Here is a 19,828-nt window from a genome sequence, read left to right on the forward strand (position 1 = left end):
TAAATGGAATCATGCAGTATGTGGTTTCCTGTGTCTGGTTTCTTTCACTTAGCATAATGTTTTTTTAAAAATAATTAATTTACTTATTTTAAATTATGGTATAAAATATATAACATAAAAAGCATTTTGACTATTTTTAAGTGGACAATTATTTGACAGTAAGTATGTTGATAATTCTGTGTAACTATCATTACAATTTATTTCCAGACTGTTTTCATCATCCCAAATCCACACTCATACTCATACAGCAGTTAGTTCCCATTACACCTTCCCCCCACCCTGGTAATCGCTGTTCTGCTTTCATTCTCTGTCAATCCAGCAGAGCTTTTTTAACCAGTATATTCTTGAAAATGATACCAAGTACTGTTTCAAATATACCTGTCCATTCCTTATAACATTGATTCTAGTGGAAAGTATTTGTAGTCCACCTGTAGACCCATGTAACTTATCTACTTCCTGTCTTCCCTTTATATTCCACACACCCCCTCCCCCCTTAAAAATCACTAACAGTAACCAAACGGGCGGGTACTTCTGGGAGGAAAGAGGAACTCTAATAGAGCTTTTGAGCAATATTGATACAGTTCTAGTAGATATAAGATATCCAAAGGTGACTTTTCACTTGCAGTCTACATATTTTTTTCCATATTTTATTACAAACATCTTCAAACATAGGGCAAAGTTGAAAGAATTTTACAGTTAGGGCAAAGTTGAAAGAATTTTACAGTAAACATTTCATACCCAGCATCTTAATTGTATTAACATTTTATTATGCTTGTTTGATCACATGTTTATCCATCTAACCATCCCTCTAATCCAGTTGTTCTCACCTAGAGGCAATTTTGCTTCCCAGGGAATATTTGGCAAAATCTGGAGATATTTTTGGTTGTCTACTTTTTTTTTTTTTAAGATTTATTTATTTATTTCTCTCCCCTTCTCCCCCACCCCGGTTGTCTGTTCTCTGTATCTGTTTGCTGCATCTTCTTTGTCCGCTTCTGTTATGGTCAGCAGCACGGGAATCTGTGTCTCTTTTAGTGGCGTCATCTTGCTGTGTCAGCTCTCCGTGTGTGTGTGTGTGTGTGTGTGTGTGTGTGTGTGTGGCACCATTCTTGAGCAGGCTGCACTTTCTTTCGCGCTGGGCGGCTCTCCTTACAGAGCGCGCTCCTTGCGCATGGGGCTCCCCTACGCGGGGGACACCCCTGCATGGGAGGGCACTCCTTGCGCGCATCAGCACTGCGCGTGGGCCAGCTCCACACAGGTCAAAGAGGCCCGGGGTTTGAACCACGGACCTCCCATGTGGTAGACGGATGCCCTAACCACTGGGCCAAGTCCACCGCCTTGGTTGTCTCCTTGAGAGGGGTTTGGTACTGGCTCTAGAGGCCAGGGATGCCTGCTTAATATCCTACAGTATATGAAACAATCTCCACAAAAATTACTTATTCAGTCCAAAATGTCAGTAGTGTCAAAGTTGAGAAACCCTGCTCCAATCCATTTAATTTTTTTGTCCGCCCCCCTCCCCCACCTTTTTGCATTTTGCATGCTGTCTGCTCTCTGTGTCCATTTGCTGTATGTTCTGTGTCTGTATTTATTTATTTTATTTCCCCTCCCCCCTTGCGGCTTGCTTGCTGTCTGCTCTCTGTCCATTTGCTGTGGGCTCTTCTGTGTTCTCTCTGGTCTCTCTTCTTTTTTTTTGTTGCATACCTTGCTGAGTTGGCTCTCCATGGTGTCTGTGGGCAAGCCTGCCTTCACAAGGAGGCCTTGGGACCGAGCCAAGGGCCTCCCATATGGTAGACGGGAGCTCATCTGATTGAGCCATAGCCGCTTCCCAATCCATTTAATTTTAGTACATTTCAAAATAAATTGCAGACATATTACTAATTAACACCTATCTAAAAAGATGTGTAATCCATGTTTTTACTATTTAATACTTTAGAGCACAGCTTTAATCTATTATCATTATTGGTTTTTAAAATAATCCTTTGAAATTTGTGGTGTTAATTACAGGTAACGTTTTTCTTTTTCATTCTTACATGCTTAATTCGACTCTCAAAGACATATTTCTCTACTGAGTTTGTGTGTAACCATGCTTAGAAGTTATTCATTGGTGTTAATTCACTTTAGAATTCAAAGCAAATAAATTTCCTCTTGGGCCAGACTCCAGAATATTCATTTATAGCTAGAAATTATAGATATGATTCTTTGTTTTTTTAAAAAAAAAATTTATTGAGCTATATTACACATATGTAAACATACATCAACAATAAGTGTATAGTAAAAGTTATGAACTTACAAAACTAACATGCATAACATCATATAGGGCTCCCATACTTCACCCTCTCCAGTACTTTGTCTTTCTCTTTTATTTTAATGGTAAATGATTACCTTCTTTGAAAACTTGAAACTACTTTTTTTCAGACTTTCTGTTTCAGTGAGAGAATAGTTCCATTTCTATAATTTCGTCTTTTAAATCTTGGTAACTTTTCAGTTGTTATTCATAGTTATTTGAAACCTTATTTTGTCTCTGCAGGTGTTGTTTGTGGCAATTAACTGTTGGTGGAACCAGGGGAAATGCAGAAAGCAGAAACACTTCTTTTATTTTCCTGTAATATATCTGTATCATCGGAGGTAAGAAACTTTAAATAAAGTTTCTAATTCCCATTAAGTCCAATTTACAAATGAATTTTGGCTTTTTTTTTCCTTTTAAAAACATTAGTGTTTGGAGAAAATAACAGATAAGTCTTTTAAAAAAGGAAGCATCTTGATCAGCCATATATAATCAATAGTGTTTGATTTATATCCTCCTGGGACTATATAATATATATTCAGCCTCTTTTTTTTTAAAGTAAAAAATGGAATCATACGTTAATACTATTTCCTAAGCTGCTTTTTCTCAATATATCATAAACATCTTTTCTTGTCATTATATGGTCTATGACACTGTTTTTAATAATACCTAATATTCCATTGTATCACTGTACATTTCAGATAGTCTAAAAGCTTTTTACAGTATAAATATATCCAAAACTCTTTATCCTTTTGCCTGGCAGTATAGCATAATAAGGAGGATACCTCACTATTTTTAGAATGGGAAGAAAATTAATGCAGGCCCCAATCCTATATCCACAATCCACAATTCTGAAATCCAGAACAATCTAAAAAACCTAAAAGGTTTTCATAAATTTTATCCCAATTGGATTGAACTCTAAAAAGAAACCATATATAATCTATCCCACTTTAGGTACCTCCTTATTAATTTTTCTTAAAAAATTGATTTTGGAATATGGCCATGTCCTTGCTGTGGATATTAAATAATGTCTAAAATCTTACTTTGGAGATTAGAGATGGACTTTCAGACTTAGAGCTGTGTTTGTTCAGTGCAGTTGGCTTGAAGTTATTCCTAAAGGTAAAATGGGTAAAGGAGATTTAATTAGTGAGAGCTTGACTTTTTGTATGCTTTATTTTTTCTCTCTTTCTAAACTTCCTGGGACTTAATGGGGATTTATAAGAAACATCAACAAACTTTATCGTTTGTGGATTATTACCTGTATACATTTCATCATAATTCCATTTCTATAATAAAATGCTGTGTGGCACATAGTATTGTTTCCCAGGAACCATTAAATAATATTAAATAATTATATTATTTAATTAAATAATATTTTTTGTTTATTTTATTTATTTATTTCTCCCCACCCCCTGGTTGTTTTGCATTAGCTGTGTTCATCTTGTTTCTTTGGGAGGCACCAGGACCTCCTATGTTGGAGGGAGATGTCTAATCGCTTGAGCCACTTTTGCTCCCTGCTTTGTTGTGTCTCTCATTATGTTTTCCTCTGTGTATCTCTTGCTGCGTCAGCTTGTTGCATCAGATTGCCGTGCCTGCCCATCTTGTCAACTCGCTGTCTTGCTTGTCTTCTTTTAGGAGGCACTGGGAACTTCTGCTCCCTGCTTTTGTTGTGTTTCTCATATTTTTTTTCTTGTGTCTCTTGTTGCATAATCTTGTTATATCAGCTTGCCATGACTGCTTGTCATGCTAGTTCACTGTTGTCTTTAGGAGGCACCAGGAACTGAACCAGGGACCTCCCATGTAGTAGGCAGGAGCTTAGTTGCTTGAGGCATGTCTGCTTCCCTATGGACAAAAATGTTTCCTATTCCATCTCCACCCCCAAATTAAATGTTTGTGATTTTAATATTTATAGTAATAAGCCAGTTTTTGTTAGGAACCGTTAAGACCATTTTAGGTATTTTTTCCCTTTTTGGCTAGTAATTTGGAGGTTCTTTTGCCTCTACTTTGAGGGTAAAGGTATGGGTTTTTCAGAGTATAGAATATTTCTCAGAGTTACTTTCTCTTTTAAAGGTAAGTATAAGATGTTGTACTTCAAGGTTCCAAAACTGTGCTGTAATGGGATGATGACCTTGCCCTGATGAGGTACCTGCATTTCTTTTTAGATTTGTAAATAGGGACAGATGCCTAGGGGCCGGGTATAGTTCTTGAAGCTGTGTGTAACCAAGTCAGCTGTCCATAGGTAGATTTAACTTGATGTGACATACAAATCAGAAGAGTTCCCTTGAATTAAGTACAAAACATCATTTTGGGATATATGGGTATAGAATATTGTTTGGTATTATTTTGTTTTCTTAGTTTTTATAGAAAAATTGAAAGGACATGAAAGGAACTTTAGAAAAATCTAGTTTAACCCTGCTTTATGGATGAGAATTTGAGGTTGGTACTTACCTTGAAATGGCCTACCCCTCATCTTTGTCTGTTAAGGTTTGTCTGTTGAAGTTTTTAAGTTATTTCACACCTGTTAATACTCAGTTCAACATCTATTGTTCCCAAAATACCTAAAACAGAAACAGAAGGAAGCGCTAAGGCACAGAAATTTATCTCTATTTTATAAATAAATGAACATATTCCATCACCTAAACTTTTGTGTGCAATCAGTAATCATGAGGTTCTTTTGGTAAATAGTGCTTGCAAATGTGAACCTCGAGTCTCATAACTGGGCAGATCACTACTGCTTGTGTGTTGTTGATGTCGTTTGCTTAATGGCTTACTTAGTTACAGCTGCTATGAGAACTAGGCTTTTCTTATTTGTGAATGTACATTCCATGTTTTGGTTCATATTGATGACAACCACAAAGAAAGTTTATAAGAGGGACTGAGGCAGGGAGTGTTTTCTCAAATCACTCTGTACAGCACCAGCAGCCCTTCATCATTTTGAACTATGGTGGTGACTATCGTTTATTGGTAAAGCATGTTCCTAATCCTGCATTCTAGGGTCTTTTAAGCTTTTGCAGTAAATCAACAGGACCCTTGTAAAATGAGGCCAGGAAAATTCAGTAGAATAGATGAAGTTTCCAGGTTGTTTAGCTCTTTTTTTGCTTGACAAAATAAGTTATCAGATACCTTTTTGATTTCCCCCTTTAAATTAAAAATTGTTTGTTGCTGCAGATAGTGGTGTGGTGGTAATTGTTAAGCTTAACTACTTTGTTGTAAGTCTTCAGTTGATAGAATTGTCAACTGTCTCTCAGCTGTGTGTGTGGAATACTGTTTTTACCTTTTCCATGTTACTTATCTTTGGCATCATATTCTGCAGTGCATACTGAAGAATTGTCAGTCTCATCATACATGTGTATGTATTAAGTTTTTAACCATATATTATAGCACTGTGATGCTGTAACATAGTAATTCCTTATGGGCTCTGTCTTTTGTTGTTAACAGTAAGCTTAATGTCCTTTTCTGTTTAGAAAGAAGAATGGTTATGGAGTTGCTGAATTTCACCACGCCCCCGCACCCCCACCACATACCGTCCAATTATATTTGAGCAATGTCTGTGTTGTATAAGATTGAAGTAAGCCCTGTGAGGATTCTGATTAGCTTAGGAAGACAACTGAATGTTAATTGCATTACTTAGCAATACTGAATCAAGTCAATACTGAGTCAAATTGCTGCATGTTCCTAATTAGGCAAACGTGGAAGGGAAAGTCAGGAAGATCATTTGTGTAAATCCCTAACTTCATCTGTCCACGTAATTTTTTTTTTCCAATAAAGCCTTAAACAGGTTTAGCGTTCTTTCATTGATCCTTTGCATAAATGCCTTTAGAAATATTTAATAACTGCTCTTTGGCAGGCCAAGAGCCAACTGTTCAATTTGTCCTTTATTTCAGAGTGATGTGTAAAAGGAAAGTCTGCCTCTTACGTTGAGTTACGTTGTTAAGGTCCCAGAATCAGTTTCCAAGGCTGCCTGTCTTTGTTTTGTTTTAAATAATATAGTGGGAATTTTAAATAGCATAGTGGGAATTTTTTCCCCCTGGATTTGAGATTGAATGTTCTTTTTAAGAAATTCTGTTTGCAGTGGAGTTAAGCTCATAGAAGAGTAACAGCCACTTGTACCATCCTTCACATAAAATGCTTATTTATAATTGGCCCTTTAGTCACTTCCTGAGACAAAACGGGCTCTTTATTCTATGAACGTATCCAGGTCCTAAAGCAAGTTGTTTTCTTTTGGTGGTGTTGGTGATTTCAGTTATACATTACAGGTTTAATGCATGGTGTATTATTTTTATTTTTATTTATTTTTATTTTTATTTTTGGTACTAGTTTTGGACCAATCGAATACAAAGGCCCCATGAGTGCTGTGTACATTGAGAAGTTTGTCCGCCGGGTGATGAAACCACTTCTCTACATCCCATCTCAATCAGAATTACTAGATTTTCTCTCAAACTACGAGGTACCTGTCTTTCCTATCTCCTCCCAGTCCCAAGACCTTTCATTGTGTTGTGTTTGATTGTTTGTATTAGAAGGTGTGTGTGTGTGTTGTTGGTTTTTTTTTTTAATACCTCCTAATTTGAAGCAATTAAAAGGTCACATCATAGAGAAGCCCAATCAAATGCTTCTTGAGATACCAATCATCAATCACATGAGTTTTAGAGAATAGAATACATAACAAAATCTTGTCTGGTTTTTTTGGGTGGGCGAATTTTAAACAAATTTTCAGTTTATCTCACAGTCAACTTAGAGGAGGTGACAATTTATAATTTATATGCAGCTGAAGATTTCTGAAAAATTTTATTTGATGCTTTATAGCACTTTACTATGAGATATCTGGTTTTTCTTGTCAGCTTTTTTTTTTTTTTTTGGTAACTGGAAATATGTTTCTTTCTATTAAGTGCACAACTATTTCAAGGTTTTAGTAACAGAAAGTTTCCTAACATAGCTTCTCTCCTGCTTCTTCATTGCCAGCTTCAAATCCTTGGAAATTATATTTTATAGGTCTTAAATGAGTGGATAAGGGCAGCTTACTATTGAGAGATCAGTATAAAGTTTCAAATAATCTTAATAAATTGTAAAACTAGTTTCACAAAAAATTTCACTGGCACAAGTGTAAAATCATACTTGGATACAAGTGAAAATGATACTGGGGTACAACAAAATTAAAAACATAAGTATCTGATGGAGAGGAAAAAAAAACACCTCACTAATTTAGAATTAAGTAATTGTGCCTGTTTAAACTTTACCTTCTGCATTTTATATTTTAAGTAGTTTGAATATGAATTCTTTTTACTAGCACATCATTTATAGCTTTTTAAAATCATGTTTGAAATACTGTTTATATGTTTCCCATCAGCAGACTCCCCAAGCAGCAACAGTAATATCTAATTATTCTGCTTGTAGTCCTTGGATGTGTACTAGAGTAAATGCTTCCTTATTCTTATCTGGATAAAGGATGGATTTCTGTGTGCCTCATGGGTTTGTTTCCCATTCTACCTAGCCAGGTTGGTGGGATGACAGCTGTGAAACGAGGCAGGGCGCTGGGCTTAGTCCCTTTGGCGGCACTAAGTGGGTCTGTGATTCAAGGCAGGTTACTCACCTGCTGGCATCACGGGCCTGGGCAGGGTGTTCTTGAGGTTCCTTTTAATTCTTAACTGTTGTAATTTGGTGACAAGTGAGTTTTCAGGTTAATTTGTAGTAGATGAAAGGTAGAGTCACTGGAGTGTATACAGCAAAATGGTTAAGAATCAGGAGTTAGACATGAATCAACTCTGTGTCATCTTTTATTAGCTGTGTGACCTTGGACAGTAAAGTACTAGCTCTAAGCTTTTATTTCCTCATCTATAAAACAGGGACAAAGAAGGTAAGACAGAAAATACTTACAGTGTATTTCCAATAAATGAAAATTTAGTAAAAATGACTGTGGGAAAAAAAATCTTGGATATTTAGCATTATTGAGAGAACTTTAAATGTGCATAATACCTGCTGGAATTCCTTACATGTATGAAAAAACTTTTGTTTCTTTTGTAATTAATGTTATCAAAAATGACCTGCAAGGGCCAAGTAGTTATCTTTCTGTGTTCGGACTTCTTGTTGAATATTATAGCCTAGTTTTGATTGATACCCTTAGAGTTTTCTTTAAATTTTCACGCATTCTCTTCTAAAAAGGGAAGAGAAGAGGAAGAGGAGCTATGAAACGTTAGCAAATATCATACAACATGTTTACTCTTCCCCAAAAAATATGGAAAGAATTGGCATTATTTAACCTAATAATAAGAGGACTGAGAGGGAACTTCATTATTATTTTCAGTCCTAACAGAGATTTGTATCAAGAGAGTTTTGAGCAAGCTTTTCTTCTTCTGTTCTTAGCATATGTAATGTGATAAAGTAGAAGGACACAACTAGAATTCTAGAGGTATGGATTTTTGCCTTACCTTAGGAAATCTCTATTTTTTGAGTTTCATTCAAATTTCTCATCTCTAAAATGAAATAGGTGGCCCAGATAATCCCTACTGACCCTTCTGGCTTTGGTGAACTTTAGAGATTAGAAAGAGGCAAGCAGAAGAAGTTTTTAGGTAGGAAAGCATTTTGAGGGAAGGCCCTTGAAAGTCTATATCTGTGTTCCTCTAGTCCTTTTTTATTTATTGTGTCTGATGTTTCTGGTGTTCTCTCTAGTTGTATCTGCAGGAGAGGGATAAGTGTGCATTTATGCTTGAGCTGCAGGATGCCATGCCATACCTATAGCCTTTGCATTCTTTGCACCTGCTTTTCAGCAGTATTTTGAAAGATTGTTCTCCAAGTATTGACATGGAGTTCACATCAGACTCATTGATGTGCTCATACCTACTCAGGATTGTGTTTTGGCAGCCCACTTAATTAGAGTGGTATACCACAGTGATTTGATTGATTTGCCAAGGCTGCCTTTAAAATGGGAACTTGTTGCCAAGATAGGGCCTTTCTGTAGCTTCTTTCAGTCTTTAAAATGGCTTCCTCCCAAAAGCTTTTTTCATCTTTTGCTGGGCTTCTCACTGGGATGAAATTGTCTGGTTGGCAAGAGACAGTACTTGATTCATCGGATTTATGTGAAAGAATGTCGGAGTCAGCAGGCACTTGTGAAACCACTCCTCTTGTGAAGCATACCACGTAATACTGCCTAAATAGAAACTGAGTTAATTTCATATACCCTGTGTGAGATAACAGTCAAAATTGCAGTTCCAGAAGCAAAACTACTGTCATGGTTTAGACAGTTATGTAAGTAGGATATGAGAGTGCTAAAGGAATTTTTGGAGGCCCTGCTCTGGAGCACTACATGTTTTTGGACATTCATCTCAATTAGGTTTTCTCAACCTCAGCACTATTGACTTTTGAGGTGAGATAATTCTTTGTCCTGAGGATCAGTTCTGTGCATTGTGGGATGTTTTGGAATATCCCTACTCGATGCCAGTAGCACCTCCTCCCTCAGTTGTGGCAACCAAAAATGTCTTCAGACATTGCCAAAATGTCCCCTTGAGGGGCACAGTTGCCTTTGATTGAGAACCACTGCTCTAAGTTATTCAGTTTCCCCAAATAAGGCTTTAAAGGATGTGCCGTGGGTATTAGTACAAACACATCTTTTTTCATATGCTGCAATCTAATTTGTTGACACTTTGCTTATAAAAGTAGACAGAAGAAGAAAATTAAGTAGTGCCTTGACAAGTGAACTCTGGAGTGTTATCTGTGGGGAACTGGAGCCAGGAGGGAGTTATATTGGCATCAAAAGAGCTGTCCCTGATATTTAACTTTTTACTCAAACCATTTCCTTGGGGGAAAAAAAATTAAAAGCATGTACTTAAATATATCAAGGAACTTGCTAATTAAAAAAAAATCTTATTATGAAAGATACTTTTTTTGGTCAAGAGCCTCATCTCCTAATTTATACTTTTTATACATTTGGATTTCATTGACCACGTGTATTTCAATTAGGCATACCAAAGTTAGGTCAAAATGATATAATTTTTTTTTTAATTAGAGAAATTGTGAGTTTACAAAAACAATCATGCATAAAATACAGGATTTCCACGCCCCAGCCCACTACCAACACCTTGCATTGGTGTGGAGCATTTGTTACTATTTTTACTATTGCATCTGCTTTTCAGTGTTTTTAAACTGAATTGTAAAATTCTTTATTATTGTACTATTTAACAGTAGTTACCTTTGTTACAATTGATGAAATATTATTAAAACAGTTCTATCATCCATTATTTACATTAGGTGTATTTATTCCCCATATATCACCCTATATTACCACTTGGTATTAGTATCGTACATTTGTTATAATTCATAAAAAAAAAATTCTTGTACTGTTAACTATAGTCTATCATCTATAGTGGGGTTCACTGTGTTGTACAGTCCTATATTTTATCTTTTAATTTTTATTCTAGTAATATATACACCCTAAAGTTTCCCCTTTTAACCACATTCACCTATACAGTTCATTGCTTTTGATTACACTCACAATAATGTGCTACCATCACCACCATCCATTTCTAAAACATCAGCCTAAATAGAAAATCTGCATGAATCAAGAATCAACTCCCCATTCTCCAACCCCAAACATCTATCTCCTGGTAACCTATATTATAAATTCTAAATCCATAAATCTGCCTATATAATTAGTTCATAAAAGTGAAATCATACAATATTTGTCCTTTTGTGTCTGGCTTACTTCACTCAAATAATGTCCTCAAAACTCATCCATGCTGTCACATGCAAAAGAGCTCACCCCTTTTTACAGCTGAATAATATTCCATTGTATGTATATACCACAATCTGTTCATCCAGTCATCAGGTGATGGACACCTGGGCTGCCCCTGTCCTCTGGCAACAGTGAACAATGCTGCCAAGAACACCGGTGTGCAAATACCTGCTCAAGTGCTGCCCCCAGTTTTTCTGGGCATATGCCTAGTAGCAGGATCGTCGAAACAAATGGCAACTCCATACCTATATTTAATACTTTTGTGAAAGCCCTTCTGAGATTTATCCTAATGGCAAAGATTGTTTATGTGTATTGAACTCTATTGATATATGATTTTACTGCTGTTATAAAGAGGAATGCTTTAATCATATCTGGTTTATGTTTTTATAAATTCTGTGGTAAATGTTTTCAAAAATGTATTTTAGAAAACTTGATATTGAATTACCTGGAAAAGTAAGTAGATGTTTTTAACCAATGGGGAATTGTTTATTTGGCTATTTGGCTTGGCTATCTCAGACCTACCCAAATAAATTATTCATCATTAACTACATGTTTTATGTTGTAAAATATGACTCTGAGTCCATATGCATTTTCTGGTAAATTTTGCCTTTAACTTAAACATTGCAGAAAGACATTAGAACGTGAGTATATTAAATACTATTATAAATTTTTTATCTTTATTGCATAGAAATAATGAGTGAACTCTGCATTAATAACTGCCCTTATTTTCAAGTGCTTTTACTTCTCTGTCCAACAGCCATGGGAAATAGATGGAGATTTTAGATCTTTTCAACAGGTATACTGAGATGAGAAGAAGGCATGATTTACCATAAGTGGAGACTGGACTATCACTTAGGTCTGGCTCCTAAAGTTCTTTGTTGTGCACTATGTTCCTTTCTCAAATTGTTGGCTTCTTAATTTGACTGTAACTTTTTTTCTTCATTTTTATGAATCATTCAAAGAATAGTGATAAAGGATGGGGCCATGGCTATTTACTTACTGTTAAAGCAGCAGAGTTTTACAATTTCCTGTTATTAATTGGGTCATTGGCATTCATTCTACAGAATTGGGAGTGTTTTATGTCTGGTAATCACATTACTGAGCAGAGTACAGTCTAGGATTTTGTCCCAGATATGCATTACAGTGACCCCTGTCTTATAAATACTGAAAGTAGCTAAAAACTGAAGTGAACTTGCCAGTGGGTATAACAGGCAGATCAAGAGCTTTAAGACGGGAAACGGACTTGGCCCAGTGGTTGGGGCATCCGTCTGCCACATGGGAGGTCCGCGGTTCAGACCCCGGGCCTCCTTGACCCGTGTGCAGCTGGCCCACGCACAGTGCTGATGCGCGCGGGGAGTGCCCCCCCACGCAAGGGTGTCCCACGCAGGGGTGTCCCCCGCGAACAGCACATGGAGTGTACCCCTAAGGGGAGCCGCCCAGCGCGAAAGAAAGTGCAGCCTGCCCAAGAATGGCGCCGCCCACACTTCCTGTGCCGCTGACAACAACAGAAGCAGACAAAGAAACAAGACGCAGCAAATAGACACAGAGAACAGACAACCGGGGGAGAGGAGGGGAATTAAATAAATAAATAAATCTTTGAAAAAAAAAAAAAGAGCTTTAAGTCATCTCATTGCAAACCATGTTAGGAAATTTTACCTCCTTCACATTCTCCACCTGTAGAATCCCTCTTGGTCAAGGATTCTTCCTATTTGAGATACAGGCAGGAAAGTGTAGTTTATTACTTCTGCAGAACCCATTGTCATTGTAATCTTGGTGGCTCTTAAGTTAATCAGACAAGGAAGAGGATTGAGTAATGGTAATATAATTTTCAAAATCACTAGTTTCATGGCTCTTCTAAGTTCAGTACTTTTTAGGCATAATTTGCTCCAGCTATTTGTAGCTTCTGCATTGGCATTGCTTTCTTTTTTAATCTTTAAAACACTTGTCAGTGTCATCTGATTTGTACCTTATAATCTACCTACCAAATGCCAACAATATTATTGTTTAGAACTCTTACTTTGTATCTGGAGCCAAAATATTTTCCAAACTTTTGTGACTTTCTATGATTTATCCATTTAAGAGCAGTTATTTAGCACACATCCATTCATTTATTCATAGCTGTTCTGATAAACTAAATTGTTTTACATTTAAGTGGGATGGGGAAAGTGTTGGGAAGTTTTTTGAGGCGGGGATGCTGGGCACACCTGGTATTATATTGTTTGTTAGTAAAATTCTACATGATTGTTGAACAAATTGATACCTTTTTTGTCAGTTCATAGTTTTATAGCACAGTGAATAAAGCATTTGTGTATTTTTTAGGTGTGAGTTTACATTAGTGCAGAAATATTTCAAGTACTATAGAGTAAAAACATTCCAAGGTAAACTATTCTCACAGCCACTAGAGGGTGTATAGACCTCTGCTGAAATTTATGAGGCAATGCAAATGGTGCCCATTCAGGAAAGTAATTTGTGCTAATGGGGTTTTGCTGGCCTAGCAAATTTGCTTCCTATAAATAGTCTGTTTTCAACCTCCTCGTTAAAGCAAGTACTGAATCTACTGTACATCATGACATGGAATTAAAAACATACAATCTAGCATTCATGTTTTGTTTTTCACTAAAATGTAAACTTGATGGAAGAGCTTTGTCTTATCTTTTTTTTTTTAAGATTTGTTTTATTTCTCCCCACTCCCACCCCCCCTGTTGTCTGCTCTTTTGTGTTGATTCGTTGTGTGTTCTTCTGTGTCCGCTTGCATTCTCAGCAGCTCCAGGAATCTGTGTCTCTTTTTGTTGCATCATCTTGCTGCGTCACCTCTCTGTGTGTGCAGTACCACTCCTGGAAGGGGGTGTGCTTTTTGCATGGGACGACTCTCCTTGCAGGGCGTACTCCTTGCACGTGGGGCTCCCCTACGCAGGGGACGCCCCTACGTGGCATGGCACTCCTTGTGCGCAGCAGCACTGCATGTGGGCCAGCTCACCACACGGGCCAGGAGGCCCTGGGTTTGAACCCTGGACCTCCTGTATGGTAGGCAGACGCTCTATCAGTTGAGCCACATCCGCTTCCCTTATTTATCTTTGAATACCCATTCATTCATGTTTATTGTGTACCTACACCATGCAAACACTCTGTGATCTGGAAATGTAGTGATGAACAAGGCAGAGTCTCTCTTTTATGGAGTTGCAGTCTAGTAAGGGAGGTAGACATCAGACAGGAAAACAAATAAGCAAATTAATTTCAGATAATATGTGATATGATGAAAGATAAAGAAGGGTGAGGTATAATTTGCATTAGTAATCAGAAAACTATTACCTCACTTTATTTCATTTTTGGTATTTTGTAGTATCAGATTGTTATCAAGCGTACTGATTTTTAAAATACATGCTATACAGTGTTTGTCAAATAGCAGTTAAAATGTACTTTGCTGGTTTCTTGTATTTTTTTTTCTGTTTAAAAAATTTATTAAAGTATATCACTCATCATAAACAATAAGTGTATATTAAAAGTTATGAACTTAAAAAAAAACATGCATAATATCATACAGGGCTCTCATACCTCACCTTACCACCTATACCTTGCATTGTTGTAAAATGTTTTTAACAAATGATGAAAGAGCATCCTCAATATATTATTACTAACCAAAGTTTCTTAACATTTGGTGTATTTTTCCTCAACCCACCCTATTATTTTTTTATATCATTCATACATGAACATATGTAATAAGTGTGTAGTAAAAGTTGTGAATTTACAAAACAAACATGCATAACATTATACAGGGTTCCCATACATTAACCACTACTAACTATAGTCCCTATCTTACATTTGGTGTATTTTTCCCCAAATACACCCTGTTTTTGTTTTTGTTTTTGTTTTTTTTTAATTACAGAAGTTGTGAGCTTACAAAACAATCATGCACATGTGCAGAATTCCTATACAACACCCCTTCACCAACACACCACACTGGTGGAACATTTGTTACAGATTGTAAGATAATACCATCAAACTATTACCACTAACCATGGTCCATAGTGTACACCTGACACACTTTTCCATACTCCCCAGTGTCAGCACAGTACATCTTTGGCGAAGATACATGAATATTACAGCATTACTGTTAACCACAGTCCAAAGGTCACTTCAGTTGTATTTTTCCATGTTTCTCCACATTCCCACCACCCTGCAATAGTGACATATGTCTGCTTTACCTCACAGAACTCTTGCATCTGTACCATCAACCACAATTCTCATTCCCTTCTAGGTTCACTGTGTTATTCAGTCCCTAGATAATTCTCCAGCTTTCTTTCAGTTGACATTTACATCCCTGGACTACTACCCTTTCCAGCCACATTTCCATTTATAAACCAGCCATTACTCACTATAATGTGTTACCATCAACTCTATACTTTCCACACTTTTACAGTACAATTAATTAACACTTCTACATACATTAAGCATCAGTAGTCCTTCTCAGCCCTCTTCTCAGCCCTCTTCTTCTCTCCTTTAAGAATCCACCACCTGGTGGTGGACTTGGCCCAATGGCTAGGGCGTCTGTCGACCACATGGGAGGTCCGCGGTTCAAACCCCGGGCCTCCTTGACCCGTGTGGAGCTGGCCCATGCACAGTGCTGATGAGCACAAGGAGTGCTTGCCACGCAGGGGTGTCCCCCGCGTAGGGGAGCCCCACGCACAAGGAGCGCGCCCTGTAACGAGAGCCACCCAGCGCGAAAGAAAGTGCAGCCTGCCCAGGAATGGCGCTGCCGACATGGAAAGCTGACACAACAAGATGACTCAACAAAAAGAAACACAGATTCCCATGCCACTGATAACAGAAATGGACAAAGAAGACACAGCCAATAGACACAGAACAGACAACCGGGGTGGGGGGGAAGGGGAGAGAAATAAATAAATAAATCTTTAAAAAAAAAATATCCACCAACTACCACCAGGTTTGAGGGTTTTCCTATATTTTCCTCTAGAAGCTTTATGGTTCTTGCTTTTATATTTAGGTCTTTGATCCATTTTGAGACAATTTTTGTATAAGATGTGAGACAGGGGTCCTCTTCCTTTCCTTTGGCTATGGATATCCAGTTCTCCCAGCACCTTTTGTAGAATGGCTGAGCTGGGTGTCAAAAATCACTTCTGAACCATCAGTTTGCTTCCATTGGTCTATGTGTCTATCTTTATGCTAGAAGTCCTCCAACTTTGCTTTTCCTCTTTAAGCTGTTTCTGGCTATTTGGGACCCTTTACCCTTCTAAATAAATTTGATAATTGCGTTTTCCATTTTGAAAAATGCTGGTGGAACTTTTATCAGGATTGCATTGAGTCTGTAAATCAGTTTGGGTAGAATTGACATCTTAATGATATTTAGTCTTCCAATCTATGAGTGTGGAGTGTTCTAATTATTTAAGTCTTTTTAATTTTCTTTTAACAATGCCTTGCAGTTTTCTGAATACAAGTGCTTTACATCCTTGGTTAAGTGTATTCCTAAATATTTTATTCTTTTAGTTGCTACTGTAAATGGAATTTTTTTCCCAACTTCTTCCTCAGATTGTGCATTACTAATGTCTTTTGAAGTCTATTTCCTCTGATATAAGTATAACTACTCTGGCTTTTTTTTGTTCACTGAATGTGTGGAATATCTTTTTCTAGCCTTTCACTTTCAATCTATTGGTATCCTTGGGTCTAAGATGAGTCTTTTGCAGACATCAAATAAATGGCTCATAATTTCTTATCCATTCCATCATTCTGTGTTTTTTGGTTGGGGAATTTAATCCATTAACAGTCAATGTTATTACTGTAAAGGCAATTCTTATTTTACCCATTTTGACCTTTGGATTTTATCTATCATATTTTTTCACCACTCTTGAGATTTTTACTTTTACTGACATAATTTTCATTTCTAGACTCTCTTCCAAGTCTCTCTCTCTCCTGTCTTTTCTTTTCAGACTGTAACACACCAATTAGTATTTCCTGCAAGGCTGGTCTTTATTATAAACTCTCTCAGTTTCTGTTTATCTGTGAATATTCTAAAGTCACTTTTATTTTTTTAAAAAATCTTGCTAGATATAAACTACTTGGCTGGAATTTTTCCTCTTGCAGTATCTTAAATATATCATACCACTGCCCTCTTACCTCCATAGTTTCTGATAAGAAATTGGGACTTAATCTTATTGGGTGTCCTTTATATGTTATTCATTGCTTTTCTCTTTTTGCTCTCAGAATTCTTTGCTTTTGGCAGTTAACTTTCTGATCAGTATGTGTTTCAGAGTTGGTCTGTTCAGATTTATTTGGGTGGGAGTACAGTGTGCTTCTTGGACACAGATATCTAGGTCCTTCAATAAGGTTGGGAAATTTTCTACCATTATTTCTTCAAATATTCCTTCTCCCCCTTTTCCCTTCTCTTCTCCTTCTGGGACACCCCTGACACATGTTTGCATATCTCTTGCTCTCGTTTAGTTCTTTGAGACCTTGTTCAATTTTTTCCATTCTTTTCTTCATCTCTTCTTTTGTATATTTGCTTTCGGAGGCCATGTCTTCAAGCTTGCCAATCCTTCCTTCTTCTGCCTCCTCATATCTGCTGTTATGTGACTCCAGTGTATTTTTTATTTCATTTATTGTGCCTTTCATTCCAGTAAAAGCTGCTATTTTTCTATGTATACTTACAAATTATTCTTTGTGCTCATATAGTGTCTTATTAATATCCTTAATCTCTTTAGCCATCTCATTGAATTTATGAAGGAGATTGTTTGAACATATATGATTAGTTGTCTCAACTCCTCTATGCCATCTGGAAGCTTATCTTTTTCCTTTAACTGGGCCATATCTTCCTGTTCCTTGGTATGTTTCGTAGTCGTTTTTTTATTTTATTCCTCTCGTCTCCTCTTCCCCACTGTTGTCTGCTTTCTGTGTCCATTCACTGTGTGTTCTTCGTCCACCTGCATTATCCTGCAGCACTGGGAAACTGTCTCTTTTTTGTTGTGTTATCTTGCTGCTTCAGCTCTTGTTTTGTAGTTTTTTGTTGGTTTCTTGGCATCTTGCTTACTAGATGTATTTATTCTGGGTGCAGTTTCTCTTTTTAGTTTAGGGCTTTCTTGCCCTTTCTCCTTGCTGGTTATGTAGTAGGAGCCAAGGATGTAAGCTATGGAGACTCAAGCTGCCCATGTTGCCCCAGGAACCAGTGAAGCTTCGCCCACCTTTCTCCTTTGCCAGGGGTCAGGACAGAACCACAGCCATGTGTAATAATCCAAGTTGATCCAAGTTGTGCTGCCCAAGACTATCTGCAGTTGCCCAGAGAGATTGATGAAGTTTCATGCCCTTTCCTCCTCTGCCGGGGTGGGGGGGAAGGGTGTGGTTTGAAGCTGCAGGTATGGGCAGCAATCTATGCCATGTGGGTCCAAATTGTTGCCTAGGTAGATTTCCACCTATTCGGTCTGTGTTGGCCAAATGTACCTGCAGTTACCCAGAGAGGCTGATGCAGGTCTTGCCAGCCTCCTTCCTGCTAGAGGTGGGGCTGAAGCCTAGGCTAGGACTGCAGTCCAATCCGGATGGAAAGAAGCTGGACCATAACAGCACTGTGATTTTCTATCAGCCCAGCTTCCTTTCATGAAGGGGGCAGATCAAAATGGTGGCTCCTGGCCTTTTTCTGACTTGGACAGGTTCAAACTTATGCTATTCTTAGGATTATACTTTAGCCAGCTGAATTTACTAATCAGTAGCCGAAGTTGCTGCCCAAATGGTCTCTTCCTCTCCTGTTTTTGGGAAATGGAGCTTCCAATTCCAGTCATGGATTAGCTCCCATGGCAGCTTGTGCTGTCAGCAGAACGCGGGCACCAACTTCCATGGCATGGAGTGCTCTACTTACGAATCTTTTCTGCAGATGGGCAGTCTGTTCCTTGCATTCTTTCAAGGATGTTGCAGGATGCTCTTTTGGTCTCCTGGAGCCCCCAGAAAGGTGCTTTAGATAGCTCTGGGTGATACTAACTGCCCTGTAGCACAAGCTGACTCTTGGAGCTCCTTATTCTGCCGCCATCTTGCTCATTTTTCCTCTCATTGTTGTTTCTTGCATTTTTAAATAGCTAATAAGTTATAATTTGCACCATCTTTAATTATATCTTATAGTTGTTAAATTTTATTATCTTCATTTCTTTGACAATGAAGAATGAAAATTTTGCTTATGGGGTTGTTTTGTATCATTTGCTGAATTACTGTTGTCTAACTACACTGGCAGTTCTTTTGAAGATAAAGGATGCTTCATCCAAGCTATATATCCCCATGGAAAACTGCAATGGTGATGCCATCAGTGAGAACAAACATTTACACTGCAGAAAAGTGTCCACAAAGACACCTGAAAATGGTCCAGACATTATTCATTTTTAAAGGTTTATTTTGCATTTCCTTTGGATACTCAGAATTCAGATTTACTTTACTTCTATTAATGTGGGCACATGTATCTGTCATACACATATATAGTTCATACTTACATGTAGATAGATACATATTTATGGGACATGTATGCATTTCTGGGAAGCCACCTAAGATAATGTGATATGAGAAGAGGAGTAACATTCACTGTATTTAATTTCTAGCCATGGAACATTTTTTAATATTTAAATTTTTAATATTTAAAATTTATTAATATTTAAAATTTATTCCTTTGATTTGGGGATGTTGATCAAAATTTAGAGAAATATGAGTCTGTATTTTCCATTAGTTTCCATTTTTATTATCTTTGAGTCCAATATTATCTAAGTGACTAGAATTTTTGTCTTCCTTTGTTCTTGACAGGAAAGCTTTTTATACCATCATAGCATGGCTTTAAGCCTAACAAA

General features: G+C 37.3%; 1 protein-coding gene across 1 annotated transcript in view; it reads left to right on the top strand.

Annotated features, from left to right (window-relative positions):
- Nucleotides 1-19,828, top strand: part of TXNDC11 (thioredoxin domain containing 11) — a 96,892-nt gene that overhangs the window by 12,590 nt on the left and 64,474 nt on the right. The window contains exons 3-4 of the mRNA XM_058286462.2: nt 2,525-2,622; nt 6,599-6,728. Coding sequence (XP_058142445.1) covers nt 2,525-2,622; nt 6,599-6,728 — 228 coding nt within the window. The remainder of the gene's footprint in view (nt 1-2,524; nt 2,623-6,598; nt 6,729-19,828) is intronic.

Source organism: Dasypus novemcinctus, chromosome 23 (assembly GCF_030445035.2).
Source record: "Dasypus novemcinctus isolate mDasNov1 chromosome 23, mDasNov1.1.hap2, whole genome shotgun sequence".
Taxonomy (NCBI): Eukaryota; Metazoa; Chordata; class Mammalia; order Cingulata; family Dasypodidae; genus Dasypus; species Dasypus novemcinctus.